We start from the raw sequence: 24,654 nt of genomic DNA on the forward strand, positions 1-24,654 counted from the left end.
ACCAAAGTCTTATCTGGAAGCATGACTCTACAGTCAAAAACACAGAACCGGAATCATTTTATTAATAAAATAATACAAATATTTCACACACATAACAATGTGAAAGTTTTTTTAAGAGATCCTTTTGCGTTTTGAAAAGTCAAATATTCAGACTTGGTGTGAATAGGCCTTTAGTCAGGGATGTTTTCCAACTCCTACAATTCACAGACATGACGTCCGTCCATCAGAAAACATCAGTGCTGTCATTCCCCCCACACGTTATAAACAGCACTGCATGAACATGAGCAGAAAATGACTCCACACTTATCAAAGCTAAACACATCTGATCAGTATGGGCCTAATGCACAACTGCAGGCCATGAAGATAGAGAGAAAGAGGGGTGCATAAAAGAATGTATTTGATGAACAGATTATGGACACTCTGAAAAAAAATAATTCCCGCCTCTCCGCCAATGACGTATAAACAACCAAAAAAAACTGCAAAACTGAAAATAATCAATAAATTACATCATGTGATAATATTCCATTTCATGAATTACAGTGTAACATCCTTCACTCTTTAAATTGTTCCCAATAGTTTATATGGTTTTAATTATGAGAACTAATCTTGAGTCCCCTTAACTCATGATTTGATGCATTGATACTTTTAGAAACACTAAACTAAATGGAAGCTTCCAACTCGGATGCAATAAAACAGCAAAATCAGAGGTTTTATTGTAGATTTGCGCAGTTATAAATCACCTATAGGTTCTTGGAGAAGACAAAGATGTTTACTGTGCTGGGTGCAACATTGTTGGAGTCTCTTCTTGTCATCATTATGCAGAGCTGTGCAACCTTGAACAATCTCCCACAATCCCATATGAGACTGCAAGCAATTAAAACGATACCATCTTCATACCCTAATAACCAATAAATAAAATAACAGCACTGTTTTCTGTTCTGTACACTACTATGTAAAAGGGTTCAGGGGAGAGAGAGAGAGAGAGAGAGAGAGAGAGAGAGAGAGAGAGAGAGAGAGAGAGAGAGAGAGAGAGAGCGAAAGAGAGAGACAGAGAGAGAGAGAGAGCAGAGAGAGAGAGAGAGAGAGAGAGAGAGAGAGAGAGAGAGAGAGAGAGAGAGAGAGAGAGAGAGAGAGGGAGGCACATTGATTCCTTGGAATTTAGGGTTATTTGGGTTATTCAGCTGTTATTCATATTTGTGAAAAAATAAAGGTACTGTAATATTAGCACAGATTTTACTGTGATCTCATGATATAAAAAAAGAAAGTCACACTTTATACTTGTTGTCTTTAACTACTATGTAATAACATTACAATACATTCATTACAAAGTACTTCACATTTAACTACATGTTATTCTGTACAATTCTTACAAGATTAACATTCGCTGCTATTGAAGTATGTGGGGGCTCGAGGTTTAGGGTTTACATTAGGGTTTAGGGAAAGGGTTGGGGTTAGGTTAACAGTGTAACTACAGATGCAACTGAATGCAGGTACTTTAAATGTAAGTACAATGCAACAACACGAACGTACATAATAAGTACACTTTATCAAATGTTTAGTTACACAGTTAAAGACTAAATCAAATTTAAAGTAAGGTTTTCATAGTAAAGGTATAACATAATTCATAGAAAGGTAAATTCATTTAAATTTGACAATGTTGTGTAGATCAGCCTAATGTGTGAAAGGATTTTTTGAGTTTTAAAAAGTTTTTGTCTTTTTAACTATAATATTAAACTCCATAACAGACATAAATGTGTATTTATATGCAAAGTAACGCAATCACATTGTTTAACCTTCCTATTCCGTTCGGTCATTTAATCGGAAATAATTTTTTCAGATAAAGTAAAAATGGTTGAATTTATCGGAGCTCTGTGACTTTTCCTCCACTCGCCATCTGAACACACAAAAACATTGGACCTGTTTCAATAAGTCTAAGTGGTCGTTAAAAAAAGGTGACATCATTGCTTTTTGCTGTCAAAATTGACTGACCATAGGAAATGAATGGGAAAGACTAAAACACAGACCTTTTTTTTTTTTTTTGGTCAAATAAAATATGTAAACCAGCCACAATGCAGAAAAACACACACAGTGAGACTTTACAACACGCAGAGTGCAAAACATAAATTAGCTTATTTGCATATGAAAATGAATAGTGAAATTGAGAAATGTATATATAAATAAGATCTAAAAAAACATGTACATTTTACACTTTACATGAAATGTAACATTAAAATTGAAAACATATCGTCGTCTTATTCTATTTGTCATTACAACTGTAACTGACAGTGATGTTGTCATTTTCAAATTTATATACTGACTTACGATTAAAAAAAATGCACCAGTACATTTAAATATAGTTCAGTTTAATGTCTTTATTTATTTTATTTCTTGTAAAAAAATAAAACAATAAAATAAAACTGCATCAGATGTGTAGAAAGAATACTCCTAAAGAAATTAATAGTAATTTTTAAACTTCATAATGAAATTATTAGCAATCACATGAGAGGAAAACTGCAGTCATATCAGTAACCTTATAAAAGATGTTTTATTCTACATGGAGAGGGTCCACACATGGGGGCGGCCATGTTAGAGTCACATGACCAGCTGAATACTACTCGCTTAATCTCAATAACTACCTTGATATTTGACACTTTCACTCATTGATTAAAGTCATCATGACTGACTGTGAATACTACATTTCTACAATGTCATCTGAAATTGAAAACTATTGATTATAAATGATGCTGCATCCACACCACTAGATGTCACTGTAGGATGCAAGATGAAAAGTTACTGAGTGCACCTTCAAAACAAATAATAATTAAAAATTGAAATAATCTAGACACAATCTTAAAAACAAACAAATCACAGTTCAAAAACAAACAGCACACTTTCAATGCGTTACATCCCAAAATCGAACTGAATGCCCAGATCCTTACAGATATGCATCAAATATGACTGACAGCTGCATGAGTGTTTGATTTACGACTGGGCCATGTGCATAACTTTGACATATTCTTTCCTGTCTCTTTAATGCATAATCAGCTAATGATGCGCTCAGTTGATATACTCAACCCTACATCAAAGTCTGCCTTCAGAGCTTTCAGAATTAAAACAAAGAATACTTCAAATGCATTGTGTGGCATAAAGCTTATCAGTAACGGAACTAAAGACTGCAGGTACGAGACGGCATTTACTTTATGATTTATGAGAGTGTTGAATTTATAGTTTGTCTCTGAAAGTGCATGTGACTTGCCTCTTCGGGCTAAAATAGCAGAGTGTTGCCTGCAGGAAGTGCTGCCTGCCTGATTTATGCAGCGCTGTACGAGCAGTGTTACGGCAGCAGTTCAACAAAGAGGCCAGAGTTATAGTTCACTTTCCTTTTCCAAAACTGTATTTCAAAAACACACAACATCAGAGAAAAAAATCAACCTCATGTTCTTACCATGGATTTGGTGAAGGGTTGTGCAAAGGTGAAGAGCAGGGTCATGAGCCACCAGCTGCGGTGGATAGAGGTATACATCATATTTCCGGGGTGTACTGCGTTACAGGTGACGCCGTGGGGTGACATGCGGCGGTGCAGCTCGTTGGAGAAGAGGATGTTGCAGAGTTTGGCGCGATTGTAGGCCAGCATGGACCAGTACTCCTTCTGAGGCGGTGAGAGAAGATTCAGATCCACCTTCCCACAAGAGTCCACCAGATCTGTGAACCTTCACAAACAAGGATCAGGTTCAGCGAGTGAGGGGTACCACAGAAATATATGGGTGTTTCAATTAGGACAGGAGTTCTCAAGGCGTGAAGGGTTTGCTGCGGTGACAAATACAAGCAAGGACTAATGAAGTTTGAGCACAATTTCGTCTTCTCTGCCACCTTTTCTGTATTTGGCGTAAACAGAGATGTGCTCACGTGCATGTCACATTGGAATGGGGCAAGAGTTCTAGAGAAAAAAGACTTACATTTAGGTCTGTTCCTCGTAGAAATCTACCGTATGACTTTTGAAGACTTGAAATTTAGTGCTCAAGTGATATGGATGACTTTATGGTGCTTTTATGCAACCTGAGGGTGAGTAAATGATGACATTTTTCGTGCCAGAGTAAAGCGCAAATGGGCATGGGTGGGAGTGTTTGCGCTACTGTGGGTGTAGGCGTGCAAACTGTGCGTGTATTGTATGTAAATGAAGTGGCGCAAAGCACAATTTACTATTTTCCTGAGAATTTACCGGCAGCCATATCACCCTGCAGCTCTTGCCTGGTTGATCCTGGCCATTACCTGTATAGGAGAAAACCATCTCTTGGGGAAAACCAAGGTTGCTGCTGGAAGTGGTATTAGGTTGGCCAGCAGGAGGTGCTCACCTTACGGTCTGTGTGGGTCCTAATGCCCCAGTATAGTGATGGGGATACTATACTGTAAAAAAGCACCGTCTTTCGGATGAGACGTTAAATTGAGGTCTTGACACTTCTTGTAAAGAGTAGGGGTGTAATCCCGGTGTCCTGGCCATATTCCCCCCATTGACCCCTATCTATCATGGCCTCCTAATAATCTCCATCTCTGAATTGGCTACATCACTCTACTCTCTCCTCTCCACCAATAGCTGGTGTGTGGTGGGAGTTCTGGCACACTATGGCTGTCGTCGCATCATCCGGGTGGATGCTGCACACTGGTGGAGGTTGAGGAGATTCCCCCTATACTATGTAAAGTGCTTTGAGTGCCTAGAAAAGTGCTATATAAATGTAAGGAATTATTATTATTATTTTAATGTTTACGGATTGTCCCCATTCACTTTCATTGTAAATGCCTCACTGTAACACAGACTGTTGTTGTTGTTGTTGTTGTTGTTGTTGTTGTTGTTTTTGCAATCCAAAAATTGAGAAATGTCATTACCATCATGCATCATTATCATCACACAGATCCCCTTGATGGTTAATCAAGGCAATGAAAAGATCTTTATTGCAGGCAATGTGATAAACGTTTTCACATAGATGAAACAAAGTTTCAGCTGAAAGAGGCGGAGCAAGTTATTATTTAATACATTTTTGGAATAGTGCACTATAAGACCAGGAACATGAATTTATTAAGTTCATAGGGTCAGTTTTATTCCATGTTGAATTTAAAGTCTGATTAAACAACTGGCAACCATGTTAACTGAGTTTAACAATCGGGAATAGTCGATGGAGAAATGAAGTGCATGAGCTTTGGCAGTGCAGGCCTGGCTTCATGCAAATCAAAGCTACAACATGATGTTCTTTAATTGGCTCTGACTAAGCTGTTAAACGCCAGATGTTTGACAAGCCCCTGAACAAAAGCTGTTGTATTTCCACTGTGTGTCCTTGTGAGTGTGTTTCTGTGTAAACAGTCCCAAGAAACTGCAGTGAAATGAACTGTCCCTCCCCGAGAGCGGATCTGCGCCCACAATCACATTCAACATTTACCTCTTAATTATGTGCTTTACATAACAACCAATCAAAACATCACATTCGTTGTTATGACAAGCTCAGTGTGGCTTGTGTTGCTGTTTGACATGTTACATCTCTGCTTGGGTAAACAACAACATCTGCAGGCGTCTTCTGTCCTGGGTGTAGCGCTCTTCTCAATAATACTAAAAGTGTGAACTGTGGGAGAGTGTGAAACTTGTTTATTAAAGGAGTAATTTTAGCTCAATTTTTATTATGTCATTATTTACTCACGGTCATGTTGTTCCAATTCGCATATTCAAACTTGCAAGAACCAATAACGTTTGGTATCACATATTTATCTAAAAACTCTTTATTTTCTATTCTAATAGAATTATTTTTTAAATAATAATAATAATTCCCAATATAAGTGTGAATACCATTCAAATAATGCCAAAAGATGGCATGAACATACAGTATTTTACTTGAAGCTCAATACAAGCACACTAGCAAACCAAATATGTCTATATTGTGTGTCATATTGCTAGACAAAAGAACATTTAACTCTTATTAAAGCATACCATCAAGTGCTCACTTTATAATTATTCAATGGTGTATTAATTTCTAATCGCATTAAATTATATTAAGCTAATAATTTAAATTAATATTAAAGCTTTTTAAAAAGTAAAGCAAAACAAAACAAAGTAAAGCAAAACAAAACAAAGCAACACAAAGCAAAACAAATCAAAGCAAAACAAAACAAAACAAAGCAAAACAAAGCAAAGCAAAACAAAGCAAAGCAAAGCAAAACAAAGAAAAACAAAGCAAAACAAAGCAAAGCAAAACAAAGCAAAGCACAACAAAGCAAAACAAAACAAAGCAAAACAAAGCAAAGCAAAACAATGCAAATCAAAGCAAAGCAAAACAAAGCAAATCAAAGCAAAGCAAAGCAAAACAAAGCGAAACAAAGCAAAGCAAAACAAAGCAAAGCACAACAAAGCAAATCAAAACAAAGCAAAACAAAGCAAAGCAAATCAAAACAAAGCAAAACAAAGCAAAGCAAAGCAAAGCAAAGCAAAACAAAGCAAAGTAAAGAAGAAAACAAAATCAAGCAAAACCAAGGAAAACAAAACATAGCAAAGCTAAACAAAGCAAAGAAAAGCAAAACAAACCAAAGCAAAACAAACCAAACAAAAAAAGGAAAACAAAGCAAAGCAAAACAAAGCAAAGTAAAACATAGCAAAGCTAAACAAAGCAAAGGAAAACAAACCAAAGAAAAAAAAGGAAAACAAATCAAAGCAAAACAAAGCAAAGTAAAACATAGCAAAGCTAAACAAAGCAAAGCAAAACAAACCAAAGAAAAAAAAGGAAAACAAAACAAAGCAAAGTAAAACATAGCAAAGCTAAACAAAGCAAAGTAAAGCAAAACAAACCAAGGCAAAACAAACCAAAGAAAAAAAAGTAAAACAAAGCAAAGTAAAACAAAGCAAAGCAGAAGCAAAACAAAGCAAAGCAAAACAAAGCAAAGCAAAGCAAAGCAAAGCAAAACAAACCAAAGAACAAAAAGGAAAAACAAAGCAAAGCAAAGTAAAACAAAGCAAAGTAAAGCAAAGTAAAACAAAGCAAAGCGAAGCAAAACAAAGCAAAGTAAAGCAAAGTAAAACAAAGCAAAGCTAAACAAAGTAAAGCAAAGCAAAGTTAAAACAAAACAAAGCAAAGCAAAGTAAAACAAAGCAAAGCAAAACAAAGCAAAGCAAAGCAAAGCAAAACAAACCAAAGAAAAAAAAGGAAAACAAAGCAAAGCAAAGTAAAACAAAGCAAAGCGAAGCAAAACAAAGCAAAGTAAAGCAAAGTAAAACAAAGCAAAGCTAAACAAAGTAAAGCAAAGTAAAACAAAGCAAAGCAAAGTAAAACAAAGCAAAGCTAAAGCAAAACAAAGCAAAGCAAAAGTAAAACAAAGCAAAACAAAGTACAGCTAAACAAAGTAAAGCAAAAAACAAAGCAAAGCAAAGTAAATCAAAGCAAAGTAAAGCTAAACAAAACAAAGAAAAACAAAAGAAAACAAAGCAAAACAAAGTACAGCTAAACAAAGTAAAGCAAAACAAAGCAAAGCAAAGTAAATCAAAGCAAAGTAAAGCTAAACAAAACAAAGCAAAACAAAAGAAAACAAAGCAAAACAAAGTAAAGTAAAGCTAAACAAAGTAAAGCAAAACAAAGCAAAGCAAAACAAAGTAAAGCAAAACAAAGCAAAGCAAAACAAAGCAAAGCAAAACAAAGCAAAGCAAAACAAAGCAAAACAAAGTAAAGCTAAAACAAAGTAAAGCTAAAACAAAGCAAAGCAAAACAAAACAGATTTTAAGTATAACATCCAAGGCTTTAAACAACTTTTATGATGCTTTTAGAAGCTTTAAAACTCCAGTCCCGTTCATTGTCATTGCATGGAAACGAGTGACCAGTGCACTCTTCCTTATTTCTCTAGGTGTTCAATTAAAAAAGAATGTGATAGAGGTTTGGAATGACCTGTGATGACAACATTTTCATTTTTGAGTGAACTAACCCTTTCAGAATCAGTTTAACTGTTATACTGTATATCCATCTCCACACTATCCCTTTACACGTGTTGACGTTATCATCATCTCACAGCTGGGATAATCCAAACGGCCTTCCCAATAGAAGCATTCTGGGGTGGAAATAGTCTATTTTGAGAGCAGAGGTATGAAAAGGTCAGGTCAGACTGGTATTTAATGACTGCAGTATCCTGCTTTAAAAAGACTGAAGTATAAAAGCGTGAATCTCTGAGCTTTCAGAGGTGAGTTCTGCGTCCATGCTATCAGTCGTGGTCTTGTTTGGAGTCTGGAGGCAAATGCCAGCACCCATTTGTATGGTCACTTAAGCCCCAGTGCTACTGCACAGATAAACGGTGATGCACACTCAATTTCCCCAACCCCTTGTTCATTTTTTACATTCTCAGACTGGCATTTTGTCGCTTGTACAGCCGTGTCAAGGTTTAGCTCGTGCTTAAGCCTTTGGGAAATAGAATCTCTTCTGGGGTCAGAGGTCAGGCGGTGAGCTCAAAAGGCACTTATTAAAGGAGGTGAAACTGAAAGATTGAACATTATTAGGTGTATTAAAAGAATATAATAAAAAGGGGGAAAATTAAATAAACTGTAAAGTTAAATGGAGGAGTAACTGAGACCAGTGGAAAGATAGTGTTATCAGTGATTTTACTGTTTGGAGAGAGCAAATTGAGACAGTGTTCCATTCTCCAATGACATTCACTCTTAAAAAAAGATTATGATTATGTATTGGAGGTGATGGGAAATATCTGAATAACTCACCTGTGAGACTCTGATGAGACAACCACGGCTCGAGCAGGAGCGGAGCGCAACAGGACGTCCTGCAGTAGCTGAACCAGGTGGAAGTGACCCAGATGACAGATCTGAAAGGTGGATTCCAGCCCGTCCTCTGTCAGCGTCCAGGGTTGTGTGCAGACTGCTGCATTACACACCAGAATGTGCAACGGTCTTTACAGAAAGCGAGAGAAGGAAATAATAAGGGATAATATCACATTCTCTTTCAGAAGTAAACATGTAAGGAAATAAGTGTTTCAATTCCAAAAAATGTATTGTAAATTATAAAAGATATTAAGAAACAAAAATATATTGATATTGGCTTATTGGCAGTTAAATGTGTCAGTATGTATGATATATGGTCCAATTCTTTACTGAAGCATTTTAAGGATGTTCCGTAACAATATGAACTACTTAAAGTGTAAAAACAAGAAATTATAATGAAAAAAAGTGTATACAAGTATTGATATTTAGATTTTTTTGCCTAAGAATTCAGTGATTTAACGTAATTGGATTTTGTTTAAATCAAGCCGAGAATTACATAGAATTATACATATAAAACAACACAGTTGTTAGTTTGCTTTATTATTGACAAAACGTGTACATTTGTAATGCAAAGGTGTTTGTAGTGTTTGCATTCAATGAGACGTTGTACGAAATATATAAAGTAATATTAAGTAAAATGACAAAGGTGCAAATTAATAAAAAATAATATGACATATAAAATAATAGTGCAAAACAAAACTAAACTAACCTAAACTAAACATAAAACTAACCAAAACAAACCCCCCACCCCCCAAAACTGAGCAAAAAACCAAAAACAAAGCAAGAATAAAAAACAAAACAAAACATACACAAAAAAAAAAACACAAAACACATAACCATCAAATAAAATGTATTCTATAGTCAATCTGGACAGACGTCTATCCTTCAGCATGAGAAAGGGCAGAGATTTCAGGAAAGTCCAGACTGAAATATCTTTCCTTTGACAGAGTCGCTCCAATGGTGCTAAAACCACAGCCATACAGCAGAATAATCTGAATTCACCCCACCAATTTTTAATTTCTTCCATTAGAATTAATTACGAAGCCCACAGGCAATTTGTGTACTCCATATTTAATACTGCCTGCACTATTAATTAAAAACTGGTTGCTGGAAAATTAATGGAGGAATTGTTATGCCCCAGCTTTAATGAGTCTTCTCAATGACATTAAAAAAGTACACTTCATTTTTGCCTTCAGGTTCTGTGCTGTAGTGTGCATCATTGGAAATGCATGGCATCGTGGGAAACGTGCAGAGGCCACAGTTACACATGCATTAGAAACACAAGGTGCTTAACCAACATTGAACAACACATGTTCTAGATGCAACTCACATTTAGAAGACCAATGAATAAGCAGCATAAGGCTTTTTACTTGAACTTCATGTTTGTAACGATGTTGCTGGCGACCCAAGTGCAGTTCATTAAACAAAATGGGAAATCCAAAAACCCTAACTATAAATATGAACTTGACTTGAACTAAAACTGGACTTGACAAAAACTTGACAGACTAGACTAGACTAGACTTGGCATGGCATGGCATGAACAAAACAACAGTTACATAAACACATTCACATACATTACATATGGGGCGGCTCCTGACGCCCCAAAACATGAACACACACACTAAACATGACTGTAGTTCTGTAGGGTATTGAGGCGTAAGGCCTGGTCTGGCGTGACAGGGCATGGAGCATGGGATCAGGGCTGAGCCCGTGGGGGGTGGAGCTATGAGAGACTCGAGGGGCGGGCCAGGACCGTGGAGCGGCAGAGGGCCTGGACAGTGGAGCAGAGGTGGGCCTGGACCATGGAGCAGAGGCGGGCCTGGACCATGGAGCAAAGGCGGGCCAGGACCGTGGAGCAGAGGCGGGCCAGGATCATGGAGCAGAGGCGGGCCAGGACCGTGGAGCAGAGGCTTGCTTGTGACATTGCATGGAGCAGTCTGGGGCTTGGCTGAGATATGGCATAGAGCAGTCTGAGGCATGGCTGTGACATGGCATGGAGCAGTCAGAGGCTTGGCTGTGACATGACATGGAACAGGCTGAGGCATAGCTGTGACATGGCATGGAGCAGGCTGAGGAGTGGCTGTAACATGGCATGGAGCAGGCGGAGGCGTGGATGTGACATGGAATGGAGCAGGCAGAAGCATGACATGGCATGGAGCAGGCTGAGGCGTGACATGGCATGGAGGAGACTCAGGCGTGGCTGTGACATGGCATGGAGCAGGCCAAGGTATGGCTGTGACATGCCATGGAGCAGGCCTAGGCCTAGCCGTGACATGGCATGGAGCAGGCCTAGGCGTAGCTGTGACAAGGCATGGAGCAGCTGAGGCGTGGCTATGACATGGCCTGGAGCTGACTCTGGTGTGGCTGTAACATGACCAGGAGCTGACTCTGGTGTGGCTGTTACATGGCCTGGAGCTGACTCTGGCGTGGCTGTTACATGGCCTGGAGCTGACTCTGGCGTGGCTGTGTGAGGCTAAGAGTCCTGGACGACTGGGAAAAGACCTCAGTGGTCGTGAACATGAGCAGAGTCTTGGGAGCGACCTCTGTGGTCGTGGGCATGGAATGAGTCACAGGAATGACCTCTGGGGTCGTGGGCATAGAGAGAGACTCGGGAATGACCTCCGTGGTAGTGTACATGGGCAGAAACTTGGAAACGACCTCCGTGGTCTTGTACATGGGCAGAGATTTGGAAGCGACCTCCATGGTCTTGTACATGGGCAGAGACTTGGAAACGACCTCCGTGGTCGTGTACATGGGCAGAGACTTGGAAACGACCTCTGTGGTCGTGTACATGGGCAGAGACTTAGAAACGACCTCTGTGGTCATGTACATGGGCAGAGACTTCGAAACAAAAGTCTTTCTTCTACTCCTCCTCCGGGAGGCCGAAGTTGGCAGCGTAGGCTCTGGGACAGACGAAGCTACCAGCTCATTGGCTGTGGCAGGCATGGTCGTTGGCTCATCGGCCGTGGAAGGCGTGGGCTCGTCGGCCATGGCAGGCGTGGCCGTTGGCTCGCCGGCCGTGGCAGGCATGGGCTCGTCGACCATGACTTGGGACGCTGGCTCATGGACCATGATGTGGGATACTGGCTCAGCATCCGCCTCCCCCACAGTGAACGTGGAACCAATGATCTGCAGTGCTAGGTCGATATATTGAGCCAGATTGAGGGGACTGCGACTGCCAGGCATCAAAGATGAGATTGGCTCATTTAATCCAATTTGAAACAGTCTTTGAGTGCAACCTCATTAAAGTTCACCTGGTAGGACAGGGCACAAAAGTCGTCAACGTAATCCTCCAGGGGATGATTCCCCTGACGTAGGCGCAGATGCCGAACTGCGGCATCGTTAGGTCAAGTATTCTGTAACGATGTTGCTGGCATAAGCAATGACGATGACGTGACGAACCCAAGTGCAGTTTATTAAACATTTACATTGACATTTATGCATTTGGCAGATGCTTTTATCCAAAGCGACTTACATTGCACTTATTACAGGGACAATCCCCCCCAGAGCAACCTGGAGTTAAGTGCCTTGCTCAAGAACACAATGGTGGTGGCCATGGGGATCAAACCAGTGACCTTCTGATTAACAGTTATGTGCTTTAGTCCACTACACCACCACCACTCCAACAAAACAAAACTTGAAATCCAAAAATCCTAACTAGAAACGTGAACTAAACATAAATATGAACTTGACTTGAAGTAAAACTGGACTTGACATAAACTTGACATTAACTAGACTAGACTAGACATGGCATGAACAAAACACATTAAACAAAGTTACATAAACACATTCTCATACATTACAATGTTCCTGATGATTATCCAACAGTGTTTTTTTCAAAGCACCAAATGTGAGTAAAAATGACTTTGAGTTTAAAAATCAACGGTTAACTTTATTAGGAAGTGCAACATTGTATTTATTAAACCAATCTGTAAGAATGATAGTCTGAACCTTGCTGATTCAGACTGGGCAACGCAAACAATTTATAGACATTAAAACTATTTACTGAAGAAAACTTTGATCATGACTTGTACTTCTGTGGGGAATTTACCATCAGACATTTATTATAAATGTGGCAACACAAAGTACATGTATGTGTATTATTATTATTATTATTATACCTCACATTAAGTGAGCAAATCTGTGGGTCAAGTATTATTTTACCCGCCCGCATGAAACAGATAGGACTTTCTTTTTCAACATTTCTGGAATTGTAATTCTTTAAGGACCTATCCAACTAAAAATTGCAATGAAAATGAACCAAATTTCTAAAAAAGTGACTTTTAAGTTCTTGTTCATTCAGATAAAGGTAAACTCCATCCCTCACAATAAAGCAGACATGAATGCTCAGCACGGTGCAGGATAGCCCAGAGGGCACCAAGAACCTCCAGGGCCCCAGAGAGAAGTTCACCCCCTACTGGAGAACACAACTCGATGGAACATCAGCAGAGGAAACAGATTTACTCGCCTACTCTGACTGACACAATCACAGCGCCTGGCACTCTACACACACACACACACACACACACACACACACACACACACACACACACACACACAAAGATCTCCGTGGGACTAAATGAAGCATGGACTGAAAAGAGGGAGTGATTGTACCTGCGAGAGAATGCCATTAAACTTTATGACTTTCACGTTGCCACTTGAAAGCGTGTAATGGAAGACGAACATGTCTGTGATCGCTGGTGAGCTGCAGATAACAGATCCCATGGGTGCTTCGCAAGAAAAGAAGACTGCGGTATCGCCAGGAAACCAGGAACGCCACACTGGTACTGACACCCTGTACACTAGAAGAGCTTTAAGGGATCCTTCTAAAATATCTTGACATCAAATTCATAATGCATCAATTATAATAATAATATAATAATAATATTATTAACATCAGCATTATTGGTGGTGTTTGCTAAGGCAAGCATCGCTATTGCTCATATGATGTTAGTTATTTGAAAAAACATCAAACCCTAAGTAATAAATGTTTTTGAGTAACTTGTCAAGGGCCGTTTGTGCTACAGACATAAATGAGTCCTCAAATCATGTGGCTTGTTGAGTAGTGGTGTGTTATTACAATTTTAAGAGATCAGACTTACAATTTCAGCCTGGCAGATGATCAAAAGAGCAAACAAATAACATAGATTTTAAATGGGGGACCTGAGTTTGGGGTGGGATCTTGAGTCAGTCAGTAACCACCCAGCAAACCACCCAGAACAGTCAAACATCTGCATGGCAATACATTAAAACCACTCAGTACGCCTTAGTAACCTTATTGCAACCCTCAGAACACCCTAGCCACTGCTTAGCAATATACAAAAAGCTACACAAACACCTTAGCAACCACATAGCAACCACCCAAAACACCCAAGCAACATTCTAGTGACACCCTCGGAACCATCAGAGCACCATAGCAACTACCCAGAATACCATAGGAAACACCTAGTAACACCATAGCAACAACCCAGAATGCCTTTGCAATCACATAGAAACCAACCAGAACACCACAGCAACCACATATTAAATCCGTAGCAACCACCTAGTAATGTCATAGCAAACACCCAGTACACCCAATCAACTGTATAGTGATGCCCTGGCAACCACCCAGAAAACCCTAGAAATAACCCAGACAGAACATCACAACAACTGCATAGCAATGCACTAGCAGCCACCTAGAAAATACCCAGCACACTCTAGCAACTGCACAGCAATGAACAAAACCCCAGACTTAATATCAACCACATAGAAACCACCCATAGCATACTAACATCCACTTAGTAAAGCCATAGTAACCACCTAGTAATCTTGTGGCAACCACCCAGTACACCCTGACAACTGTATACAGTAGTAATGCCATGGCAACCATCCTGAATCATAGAAATCACCCAGAACACCCTAACAACTACATAGCAATGCACTAGCACCCAATGAGAAAACAGTAGCAACCTAGCGACTGCACAGAAATACACTAAAACCCAGACTTAGCATTCCTTAGCAACCGCATGGCAACCACACATTACATTCTAGCAACTGCACACCAATGCACTTAAATCCATATAGCATTACTTAGCAACACCACAGTAACCACCAACCTAGCAACTGCATAGCAATGCACTAAATCTACTCAGAACTCCTCAGCAAGCAGATACATATCAATCACCCAGAACACCCTAGCATCATTCTAGGATCACCCTAGAAACCAACAGAATATCCTAAAAAACCTACAGTTTATAAATCATTGATCAAGAACCACCACGAAACCACCCAGATCACCATAGGAACCAACAGCTAACACCATAGCAACAACCAATAACAAAGTACACTCTAAAATCCATATTGTAATTGGCAACTATCCAGAATAGTCTAACAACTGCATAGCACAGCAAAAAAACTGCTCAAAACACATTAGCAAGCAACCACATATCAATCATCCAGAACACCCTAGCAACCAACAGAATACCCTTAAAACCATACAGTATATGAATAGCCCAGATCACCTTAGCAATTGCATAGCAACCACCCAAAACACCCTATCATCCACCAAGAAACCACTTACAACACCATATTAGCCAACAGATAAGACCCTAGCAACAACCAATAACATCCAAGCAACAGCATAGTAACCATTCCGAACAATGTAGTAAAGCCCTCCAGTAGAAAGGCCCTAGCAACCACCTAAAACACCCTAGCAACCACCAAGAAACAACCCAGAACACCATAGGAACCAACAGATAAGACCCTAGCAACATCCAATAACACCCAAGCATGAGCAACCACTCAGAAAACAAAGGTGTTGATGTGTCGATGTGTAAAGTCGTATAACTGATGCTAGTACTGGGCACCGGGTGATTTTTCTTTCCCTCATTAGTGCTATTCAGAATGTCGGCATTGTCAAGATGCTTCACATGATGGTTGAACTGCTCCATGGTACTTTTAAATAGCAAATTCTCATGTCAAATTAAAAGGTCACATCTTTAAAAAATTCTATATCGATATTAAGCATTGTATCAATAACATTGGATTGTTGGTTATTGGAATGATGCATCGAACCAGATTAATGGATCTTTACACCCCTACAAAATACCCAAGAACCAAAAACCACCCAGAACACCATAGGAACCAACAGGTAGCACCCTAGCAACAACCAATAACTCCCAAGCAACCGCATAGCAACCACTCAGAACACTGTAGAAACCACCTACACACACAACATATGCATAGTAAAACCCTGGCAACCATCCAGAATACTCTAACAACATGGAATATTGGTGGCGTAGTGGGCTAAAGCACATAACTAGTAATCAGAAGGTCGCTGGTTCGATCCCTACAGTCACCACCATTGTGTCCTTGAGTAAGGCACTTAACTCCAGGTTGCTCCGGTGGGATTGTCCCTGTAATAAGTGCACTGTAAGTCGCTTTGGATAAAAGCGTCTGCCAAATGCATAAATGTAACTGCATAGCAATGTTCTAGCAACCACTCAACACACCCCAGAACACCTTACCTACCACCCAGAACAACCTAGCAACAGCACAGAAACTGCACAGAAACCACACAGAACACCCTAAGAACCACCTTGAAATCCCTAGCAATGCACTTTAACTACCCAGAAAACCCTAGCAACCACCCATAACACCCTAGCAATGGACTAAAACCTCTAAGAACACCCTAGCAACTGCACAGCAATCACACAGAACACACTAGGAAGCAACCAGAAATCCCTATAAATGCATTTACCCATCCAGAAAACCACCCGGAACACTAGCAATGCACTAAAACCTCCTAGAACACCTTAGCAACCGCATAGCAATGCCCAATAACAACCCACAACACCCAAGCATCATGACGGTAAAGGCAAGATTATTTTTAGATTTGCACAGGCAACACCACTCACATTTTCTACAGAAAATGTAAAACTCAGTTATGATTGTAGCTCTTTGGGTTGGGAGAATAAAACAACAAAAATTGGCCCCTGATGATGTAGTCGAGGTATCATAAGCTATTGTAGCCCATAACAAGGCTTCATAGGAAGGAAACGGAGACAATTTCTTCTTAAAGAAAATCTCTCACTCCCAAAATTAAATTTCTCTGGTCCATTTGAAAATGTGTCTCGGAGGGAGCCAGTGTTGTTGTTTGTGTGATAATTTGCTGTTGTGTCATATGATTTAACAACTCATGCTCATGGCATGCGCACACTCCGAGACGGCCCCCTACCAGCCGTGTCCTCATAAGCAAAAAGCTAACAAATGGTTTTAATAGCAAAGCCCACATAATGTAAAAACTCCATTTAAACTTATTAATGTGATCAGAGGGGTCTTCAGCAAATGTGCAATTTACACGTCAGGGCGAGCGGGGGCAGTAACGACCGAACAGGGAGGAATAACGCTCCATACTTACTTTAAAGAACCCCCAGGGCACAACCTTTGACCTGAAAATAATGTCTACCCATAAAAGAATGATTGCTTTTGTCTTGCTTCAGTCCGACTGGCCGTCATTAAGGGGCTGCATTTATGAGCCACAGAGAAAATGTGGGGGTAACGGAGATGCTTTAAAATAGACCAACACACATAAACAGTGTTACACAGTGCACAGACAGTACCCACAACCATGCGGTCATTACCAGAGGCACATTGGGGTAATAACAATTCTGCCCAACAAAGGCAAAACACAGTAACTACAGCTACTTTGAAACTGAGAAAAAAATGCAGAATTTTTAAAATTTCACACATTTTCTATGAATCTGAGCATAGTTGAGCTAAGCCAAGATTTGCATGCCCTCGCAATAGTTTGAGTTCCCTCAAATAAGTTTGGTATGCCCTATCAATTGTTTGCATTCCCTCGCAAAATAGTTTGCGTTCCCTAGTAACCATAATTTAACCTTGATATTCCTAGAATATCTTTGTATTTGTAGTAAAAACATAGTAACCATAAGAAACATGGTTTAGCTATAGTAAAACCATGGTCACTATATGGATACAGTATACTGTATTAAAACCATGATTTCGGCCAAAAAAAACAAAAGGTTAGCCTACAACAGTAATGGTTTTATTACAATATTACTTTAGAAAAATCATGATTTCCACCCAAACCTTTGGTTACTACAGTCTACAATATACCTGTAGTAAAACAATAGTTAAACTATGGCATTTGATGTGGGAATTCAAAACTCATTGCAAGGGCAAAAAACTATTTCAGAAAAAGAATTCCCACCTTCTCCTCCAAGGGGCTCCGTAGTAAGTAATAAATTATTAATCTGATGTAAATGTAGAGTACATTTAAAACATGAATTATGTTAATATGTACCTCTGTTTGCATTTATGTGACAATGTGTCCTGTGTGTGTCAATGTGTCCTGTGTGTGACAATGTGTCCTGTGTGTGTCAATGTGTCCTGTGTGTGACAATGTGTCCTGTGTGTGTCAATGTGTCCTGTGCGTGTCAATGTGTCCTGTGTGTGACAATGTGTCCCGTGTGTGTCAATGTGTCCCGTGTGTGACAATATGTCCTGTGTGTGTCAATGTGTCCTGTGTGTGTCAATATGTCCTGTGTGTGACAATGTGTCCTGTGTGTGTCAATGTGTCCTGTGTGTGACAATATGTCCTGTGTGTGTCAATGTGTCCTGTGTGTGACAATGTGTCCCGTGTGTGACAATGTGTCCCGTGTGTGTCAATGTGTCCCGTGTGTGTCAATGTGTCCTGTGTGTGACAATGTGTCCTGTGTGTGTCAATGTGTCCTGTGTGTGACAATATGTCCTGTGTGTGTCAATGTGTCCTGTGTGTGTCAATATGTCCTGTGTGTGACAATGTGTCCTGTGTGTGTCAATGTGTCCTGTGTGTGACAATGTGTCCCGTGTGTGACAATGTGTCCCGTGTGTGTCAATGTGTCCCGTGTGTGACAATGTGTCCCGTGTGTGACAATGTGTCCTGTGTGTGTCAATGTGTCCTGTGTGTGTCAATATGTCCTGTGTGTGACAATGTGTCCTGTGTGTGACAATGTGTCCTGTGTGTGTCAATGTGTCCTGTGTGTGTCAATGTGTCCTATTGTGTCAATGTTTCCTGTGTGTGTCAATGTGTCCTACTGTGTCAATGTTTCCTGTGTGTGTCAATGTGTCCTGTGTGTGTCAATATGTCCTGTGTGTGTCAATGTGTCCTGTTGTGTCAATGTGTCCTGTGTGTGTCAATGTGTCCTGTGTGTGTCAATGTGTCCTGTGTGTGTCAATATGTCCTGTGTGTGTCAATGTGTCCTGTTGTGTCAATGTGTCCTGTGTGTGTCAATGTGTCCTGTGTGTGTCAATGTGTCCTGTGTGTGTCAATGTGTCCTGTTGTGTCAATGTGTCCTGTGTGTGTCAATGTGTCCTGTGTGTGTCAATGTGTCCTGTGTGTGTCAATATGTCCTGTGTGTGTCAATGTGTCCTGTTGTGTCAATGTGTCCTGTGTGTGTCAATGTGTCCTGTGTGTGTCAATATGTCCTGTGTGTGTCAATGTGTCCTGTTGTGTCAATGTGTCCTGTGTGTGTCAATGTGTCCTGTGTGTGTCAATATGTCCTGTGTGTGTCAATGTGTCCTGTGTGTGACAATGAACAAGGAAAAAAAATTCTCATTTTTTCTATGAAATGTTTCAGAAAGTAACTTTTTTCTGATTACATTGTTAAAAATAGTAGTGGATTACTTTAAGTAACTTACCTAATACTAACCATGAATAAATCTCATGTAAAACTCAAAAAATATTAGTATTATTTTTATATTTGTATATGCAGCCACACATATGCTATAAGCCAAACCTCCTTGGCCTTGATGTGACTCGTTCTAAAATAAATGAATCGAATTGGATAGAAAATTTCACGATACGGGGGGGCGTGGCTTGGCCGCAATGGAGTAAGCTGTGTTCGACATGTGCTCCCGTTAAGCCTCTATTTCAACCGAAAAATGTAAAGTGTAATACTTCTCATACAACAGTAAACTATTACTAAACTCCATCGGATAGTGGAACAAATCCACGGCGGCGCCTTGATGGACACGAGGCTGAAGAAATTTAAGTATACTGGATCCTCCAAAACAAGGCCCAAGACCTCCTCGGACCAGAGTACTGCCAAGAGCCCAGCTAAAGTGACCCCGCCCTCGGGAGAGATGGACGTTGAAGGCTTGAAATCAGAAATCCTTCTTTCTTTGAAAGCGGACATCTCAACGGTGATAAAGTCAGAGCTGAAAAATGCCCTCGCTGATGACTTTGAAATGCTCAAGAACGAGCTGAAGGCGGTGAAAACGGAGATAATAAACAACACCACGGCGCTGAAGTCCGAGATCGATCAGGTGAAAGTTAACATCAAAGAGGTTGAGGGGGGGCTATCAGCATGGTCAGATGAAGTGGCTACTTTACAAAAAACTGTGAGTGAGATGAAGGCAGAAATGGCAGAACTGAAAACGAAGTTTGAGGATATGGAAGGGCGGATGAGGAGATGAAACATAAGAATCATTGGAGTACCCGAAACTCCCGACTCCAGCACTACAACCTCTGTATCAAAGTTGCTAACTGAGGTGCTAGGGCTGGATAATGAGCCGTTGATCGACCGCTCGCACCGGAGCCTAGGACCAAAGAAGCCGGGCGGAAAACCTCGCGCCATCGTTGCTAAGCTTCATTATTACCAAGATTGTGTCCAGATACTGCGACGCGCTCGCACTCGGGGTCCGCTCCGTTTCAACGGGGAACCGATTACCATCTTCCCGGACTACACAGCAACTGTGGCTAAAGCTCGGGCTGCATTCACAGAGGTGAGGAAGCTGCTTCGCGACCGACAAGGAGTCCGGTACGGGATTCTGTTTCCAGCGCGTTTTCGGGTCACGTACAGAGGGGAGGACAGGGAATTCACTGACCCATACAAAGCTAAGACCTATGTCAAGAACAATATTCTCAAAACCACGGAGGCCGCAGAATGTACATGAGACTGATTATTTCAACTGAACATAAAACCTCTGTCGACCTACGGGTATGGTGAACATGTGTATTTCATTGTGCCAGTTGACATCAGGTACAAATTCATGGCACAATGTTTACATTTTCTATATACTATAACTGTTCCACTTTCTTATTGGTCAGGATGACCAGCTTGAACTGTGTGCATACAGGCTGACATTCTATTTCATGTTCAGCCTTGTGTTACTACTAGTATTGGTTTGCTGTTTTTGCTTAAAGGATTTCCCGAGTTAAAATGAAAGAAACGACGTTTCAGTTCCTGATTATTATTATTATGGGTTAATTGGGTCAGCAATAGTTGGCTATTTTTAAGAGTCATTACACTTGATACAATGTTATTTAAGGAAGCCAATGCTGTATAGTCTTGATACTCAGCATGATTAATACATTCTCCCCAAGAATTATAACTTTACCCTTTACTAATCCTTATTTTCTTTCTGTTGGAGGCTCGACGGGAGCCCGAGTGCTTGGCTCTATAGTTCCCAACCACAAACACTTAATGTGTGGATTTTTTTCTGAGGGTTGTTATTATCACCTTGTTCATGTGGGTGATAGGGGGTGGGTAACTTCTGGACCTATCTACGATCTGATACTACTCTGCCAGACTTTTATTTTATTTTTATTTATGTTTGTTTTTGTGTTTTTGGGTTTCATATATGGTGCTCACCTCTCTGTATACACAATATGGCCAATATAAATAATACAAGAGGTTATGATGGTTGCCCTGATAACTTCATAAGTTGGAATGTTAAATCACTCAATCATCCAGTGAAATTTAAAAAAGTATTCTCACACCTAAAACAGCTCAGTGCAGATATTGCATTCTTACAAGAGACCCATATACGTTCTTGTGATAGTTCTGGCCTGGTCAGGGGATGGGCTGGCCAGGTGTATCAATCCAATTTCTGCTCAAAGGCTAGGGGTGTCGCTATTATGATAAGCAAAAACATACAGTTCACGCCATCTCATGTGCAAACTGACTCTACAGGGCGATATGTCATTGTGGTAGGGAAATTATACTTGCTCCCAGTTATTTTAGCCTGTGTTTATGCCCCGAACTGGGATGACTCTACATTCTTCATCAATTTTTTTTCTCACTTACCAGACTTGTCATCACATCATCTTATACTTGGCGGTGACATTAACTGTGTACTTTCTCCTCTTTAGTTTCTAAGAGGGCATCCCTGACAAACTCTTACTTTTCCCCGGCGCATAAGACGTATTCACGTATTGATTACTTTTTCCTGGATAAAAGAATTCTGCATCTCACGAAAGAATGTGATTACGGGGCTATGGTCATCTCAGATCATGTTCCCTTAATCATGAAAATGTACATTCCTAATACACAATCTACATATCGTTCATGGCGGTTCAACCCTCTACTTCTGTCAGAAGATGAGTTTACTAAGTTCATATCGTCTGAAATTAAAATGTTTCTCGACATCAATCAAACCCCAGGGATGTCGCCATCTACTGTTTGGGAGTCGCTAAAGGCATATCTAAGGGGTCAAATTATTTCATACTGTGCAAATAAAAAAAGGACTAACACTGAGCGTATTAAAAAAGTAGCAGATGAGATATTAGAGTTAGACAGGCTGCATAGCCATTTCCCATCAGCAGTTGTAGTTAAGAAGCGCTTGTCATTACAGACAGAGTTTGATCTCCTGTCCACCCGACATGCTGAATACCTTATTTCCAAATCAAGACATGGTCATTATGAACATGGGGAAAAGTCCGGCCGTGCACTTGCTCACCAGCTGCGCCAAAGAACTGCTAATCAAACCATTCCTGAAATCAATGATGAATGTGGTTTAAAATGCACTGACAATGAGAGGATCAATTCTTGTTTCAGGAAATTCTACCAGGTATTATATACTTCAGATGGGCCCACTAACCCTGCTGTCTTAGATGACTTTTTTAAATCCCTGAAAATGCCTTCTGTAGGTCTAGAATTCTCGGCTGAACTGGAAAGGGTTTTCTCAGTTAAGGAAATAGTGTCAGCAATCGGTGCCATGCAAAGTGGCAAATCTCCAGCGCCAGATGGCTTCAAAACTGAATTTTTCAAAAATGTTTCTGATCAGTTATCTCCTTTGTTATTGTTAGTATTTGAATAATCTTTAGTCACCGATTCTTTGCCTCCAACCATGCGTCAAGCAGTCGTCTCTTTATTACTTAAAAAGGATAAAAATCCCCTTAATTGCAGTTCATACCTGTCACGATTACCTGTTGTCTGTCACGATTACCTGTTGTCTGCCCTGTGTTCTCTGTCGCACTATCACGTTAATGTCATGTTTCCTTGTCTGCTCCGTGTTTTCCACTTCACCTGTCACCGTTCGCGCTCCATGTCGTGTTTTCCTTGTTGTTCGCCCCGTGTTTCACTGTCCTTGTCAAAACTACAATTCCCACAATTCCTGGCCTCTCTCACTGCCTGCACTCTTCATTGTTCTCACCTGTGTCTCGTTTAGTCTTCAATGTGTTTGTGTATTTAACCTGGTCTGTTTCTCCTTTCCCCTGTCGGTCTTTGTTGTATGTAGATGCCTGTTCCCATGCTTCCTTCGTCGTTTTCACTCCAGCTATCCCCGTGTTTACCCTCCGTGTTAAGTTAACCCTTTGTTTGCCTTTCGTGTTTATTTACCTTTTCCCATCGTGGATGTTTCTTTTGTTGGTGTTCTTTTGTGTTGCCATTATTATTAATAAAACCTGCTGCATTTAGATCCTCGTCCCGACTCTACCTTCACCGTCATTCGTGACAGAAAGGCCGACCAAAAAATGGATCTAGCAGCGGTTTTCACCACACTGGCCCATGCAGGTTTTCCCGTTCGCGAGTACTCACGGCTCTTCTCCGGGGTCGCCACCCACACCTGGTTCGACGACGCTTCCCTGAAGCTCATCTACCGGGGCGGGTTATCATCAGCCCAGTGGCGGGAAGCGCCGGAATTCGGAGAGCACACGTGGAGGGAGTACGTGAGTCTCACCCTCAGAAAACTCGCACCCGAGGAACCACTCCTCGTGTTTCCGGCTGTCGAGCCTGAGCCCCTGCCTTCCCGGATCGATGAGCCAGCGCAGCCAACTTCTTCCGCCCGGAGAAGGAGAAGAAGGAAAGCCTCCGCTCTCCAGCTCACGCCTGCCACAGTCAGCGAGCCAGCGCCCGCACCTTCCACGGTCAGCGAGCCAGCGCCCGCGCCTGCCACGGTCAGCAAGCCATCGCCCGTGCCTGCCACGGTCAGCGAGCCGGCACCTACGCATATCACGGTGAGTGAGCCAACGCACGTCACTGTGAGCGAGCCTGTCACCCTTGAAGTCAGTGAGCCAGCGCCTGTAGCCTCGACCGTCCCTGAGCCAGAGCCTATAGCCTCAACCGTCCCTGAGCCAGCGCCTGTAGCCTCAACCGTCCCTGAGCCAGAGCCAGTAGCCGTGACCGTCCAAAAGCCAGCGCCAGTGGTCGTGCCCATCCAAGAGTCAGCGTCTTCCGAGCTTTCCAGAGCTTCGCCTACCGAGTCTTCCAGGGCTCCTCTCGAGCCTCCCAGAGCTCCGCCTCCTGAGTCTTCCAGGACTCCGCCTCTCAAGCCTCTCGAGCTTCCCAGAGCTCCGCCTCTCGAGTGTCCCAGAGCCCCACCTCTCGAACCTCCCAGAGCTCCACCTCTCGAGCTTCCCAGAGCTCCGCCTCTCAAGCCTCCTAAGGCTCCACCCCTCAAGTCTCTCGAGCCTTCCAGGGCTCCTCCTCCCGAGCCTCCAAGGGCTCAGCCTCTCAAGTCTCTCGAGTCTTCCAGGGCTCCAACCTCTCGAGTCTCTCGAGCCTTCTAGAGCTCCGCCCCTGAGCCTCCTACGGCTCCGCCTCTCGAGCCTCCTCCGGCTCCGCCCCCAGAGCCCCCTACGGCTCTGCAACCAGAGACTCCAGAGC

At 41.4% G+C, this 24,654-nt stretch overlaps 1 protein-coding gene across 2 annotated transcripts in view; it reads right to left on the minus strand.

Annotated features, from left to right (window-relative positions):
- LOC127638236 (WW domain-containing oxidoreductase-like) overlaps positions 1 to 24,654 on the minus strand; it is a 401,462-nt gene that overhangs the window by 260,055 nt on the left and 116,753 nt on the right. For both annotated transcript variants that reach the window (XM_052119676.1, XM_052119675.1), the window contains 2 exons: positions 8,729 to 8,914; positions 3,446 to 3,710 (listed from right to left, as the gene is read on the minus strand). In XM_052119676.1, coding sequence (XP_051975636.1) covers positions 3,446 to 3,710; positions 8,729 to 8,914 — 451 coding nt within the window. The remainder of the gene's footprint in view (positions 1 to 3,445; positions 3,711 to 8,728; positions 8,915 to 24,654) is intronic.

Source organism: Xyrauchen texanus, chromosome 46 (genome assembly GCF_025860055.1).
Source record: "Xyrauchen texanus isolate HMW12.3.18 chromosome 46, RBS_HiC_50CHRs, whole genome shotgun sequence".
In the NCBI taxonomy this organism is placed as follows: domain Eukaryota; kingdom Metazoa; phylum Chordata; class Actinopteri; order Cypriniformes; family Catostomidae; genus Xyrauchen; species Xyrauchen texanus.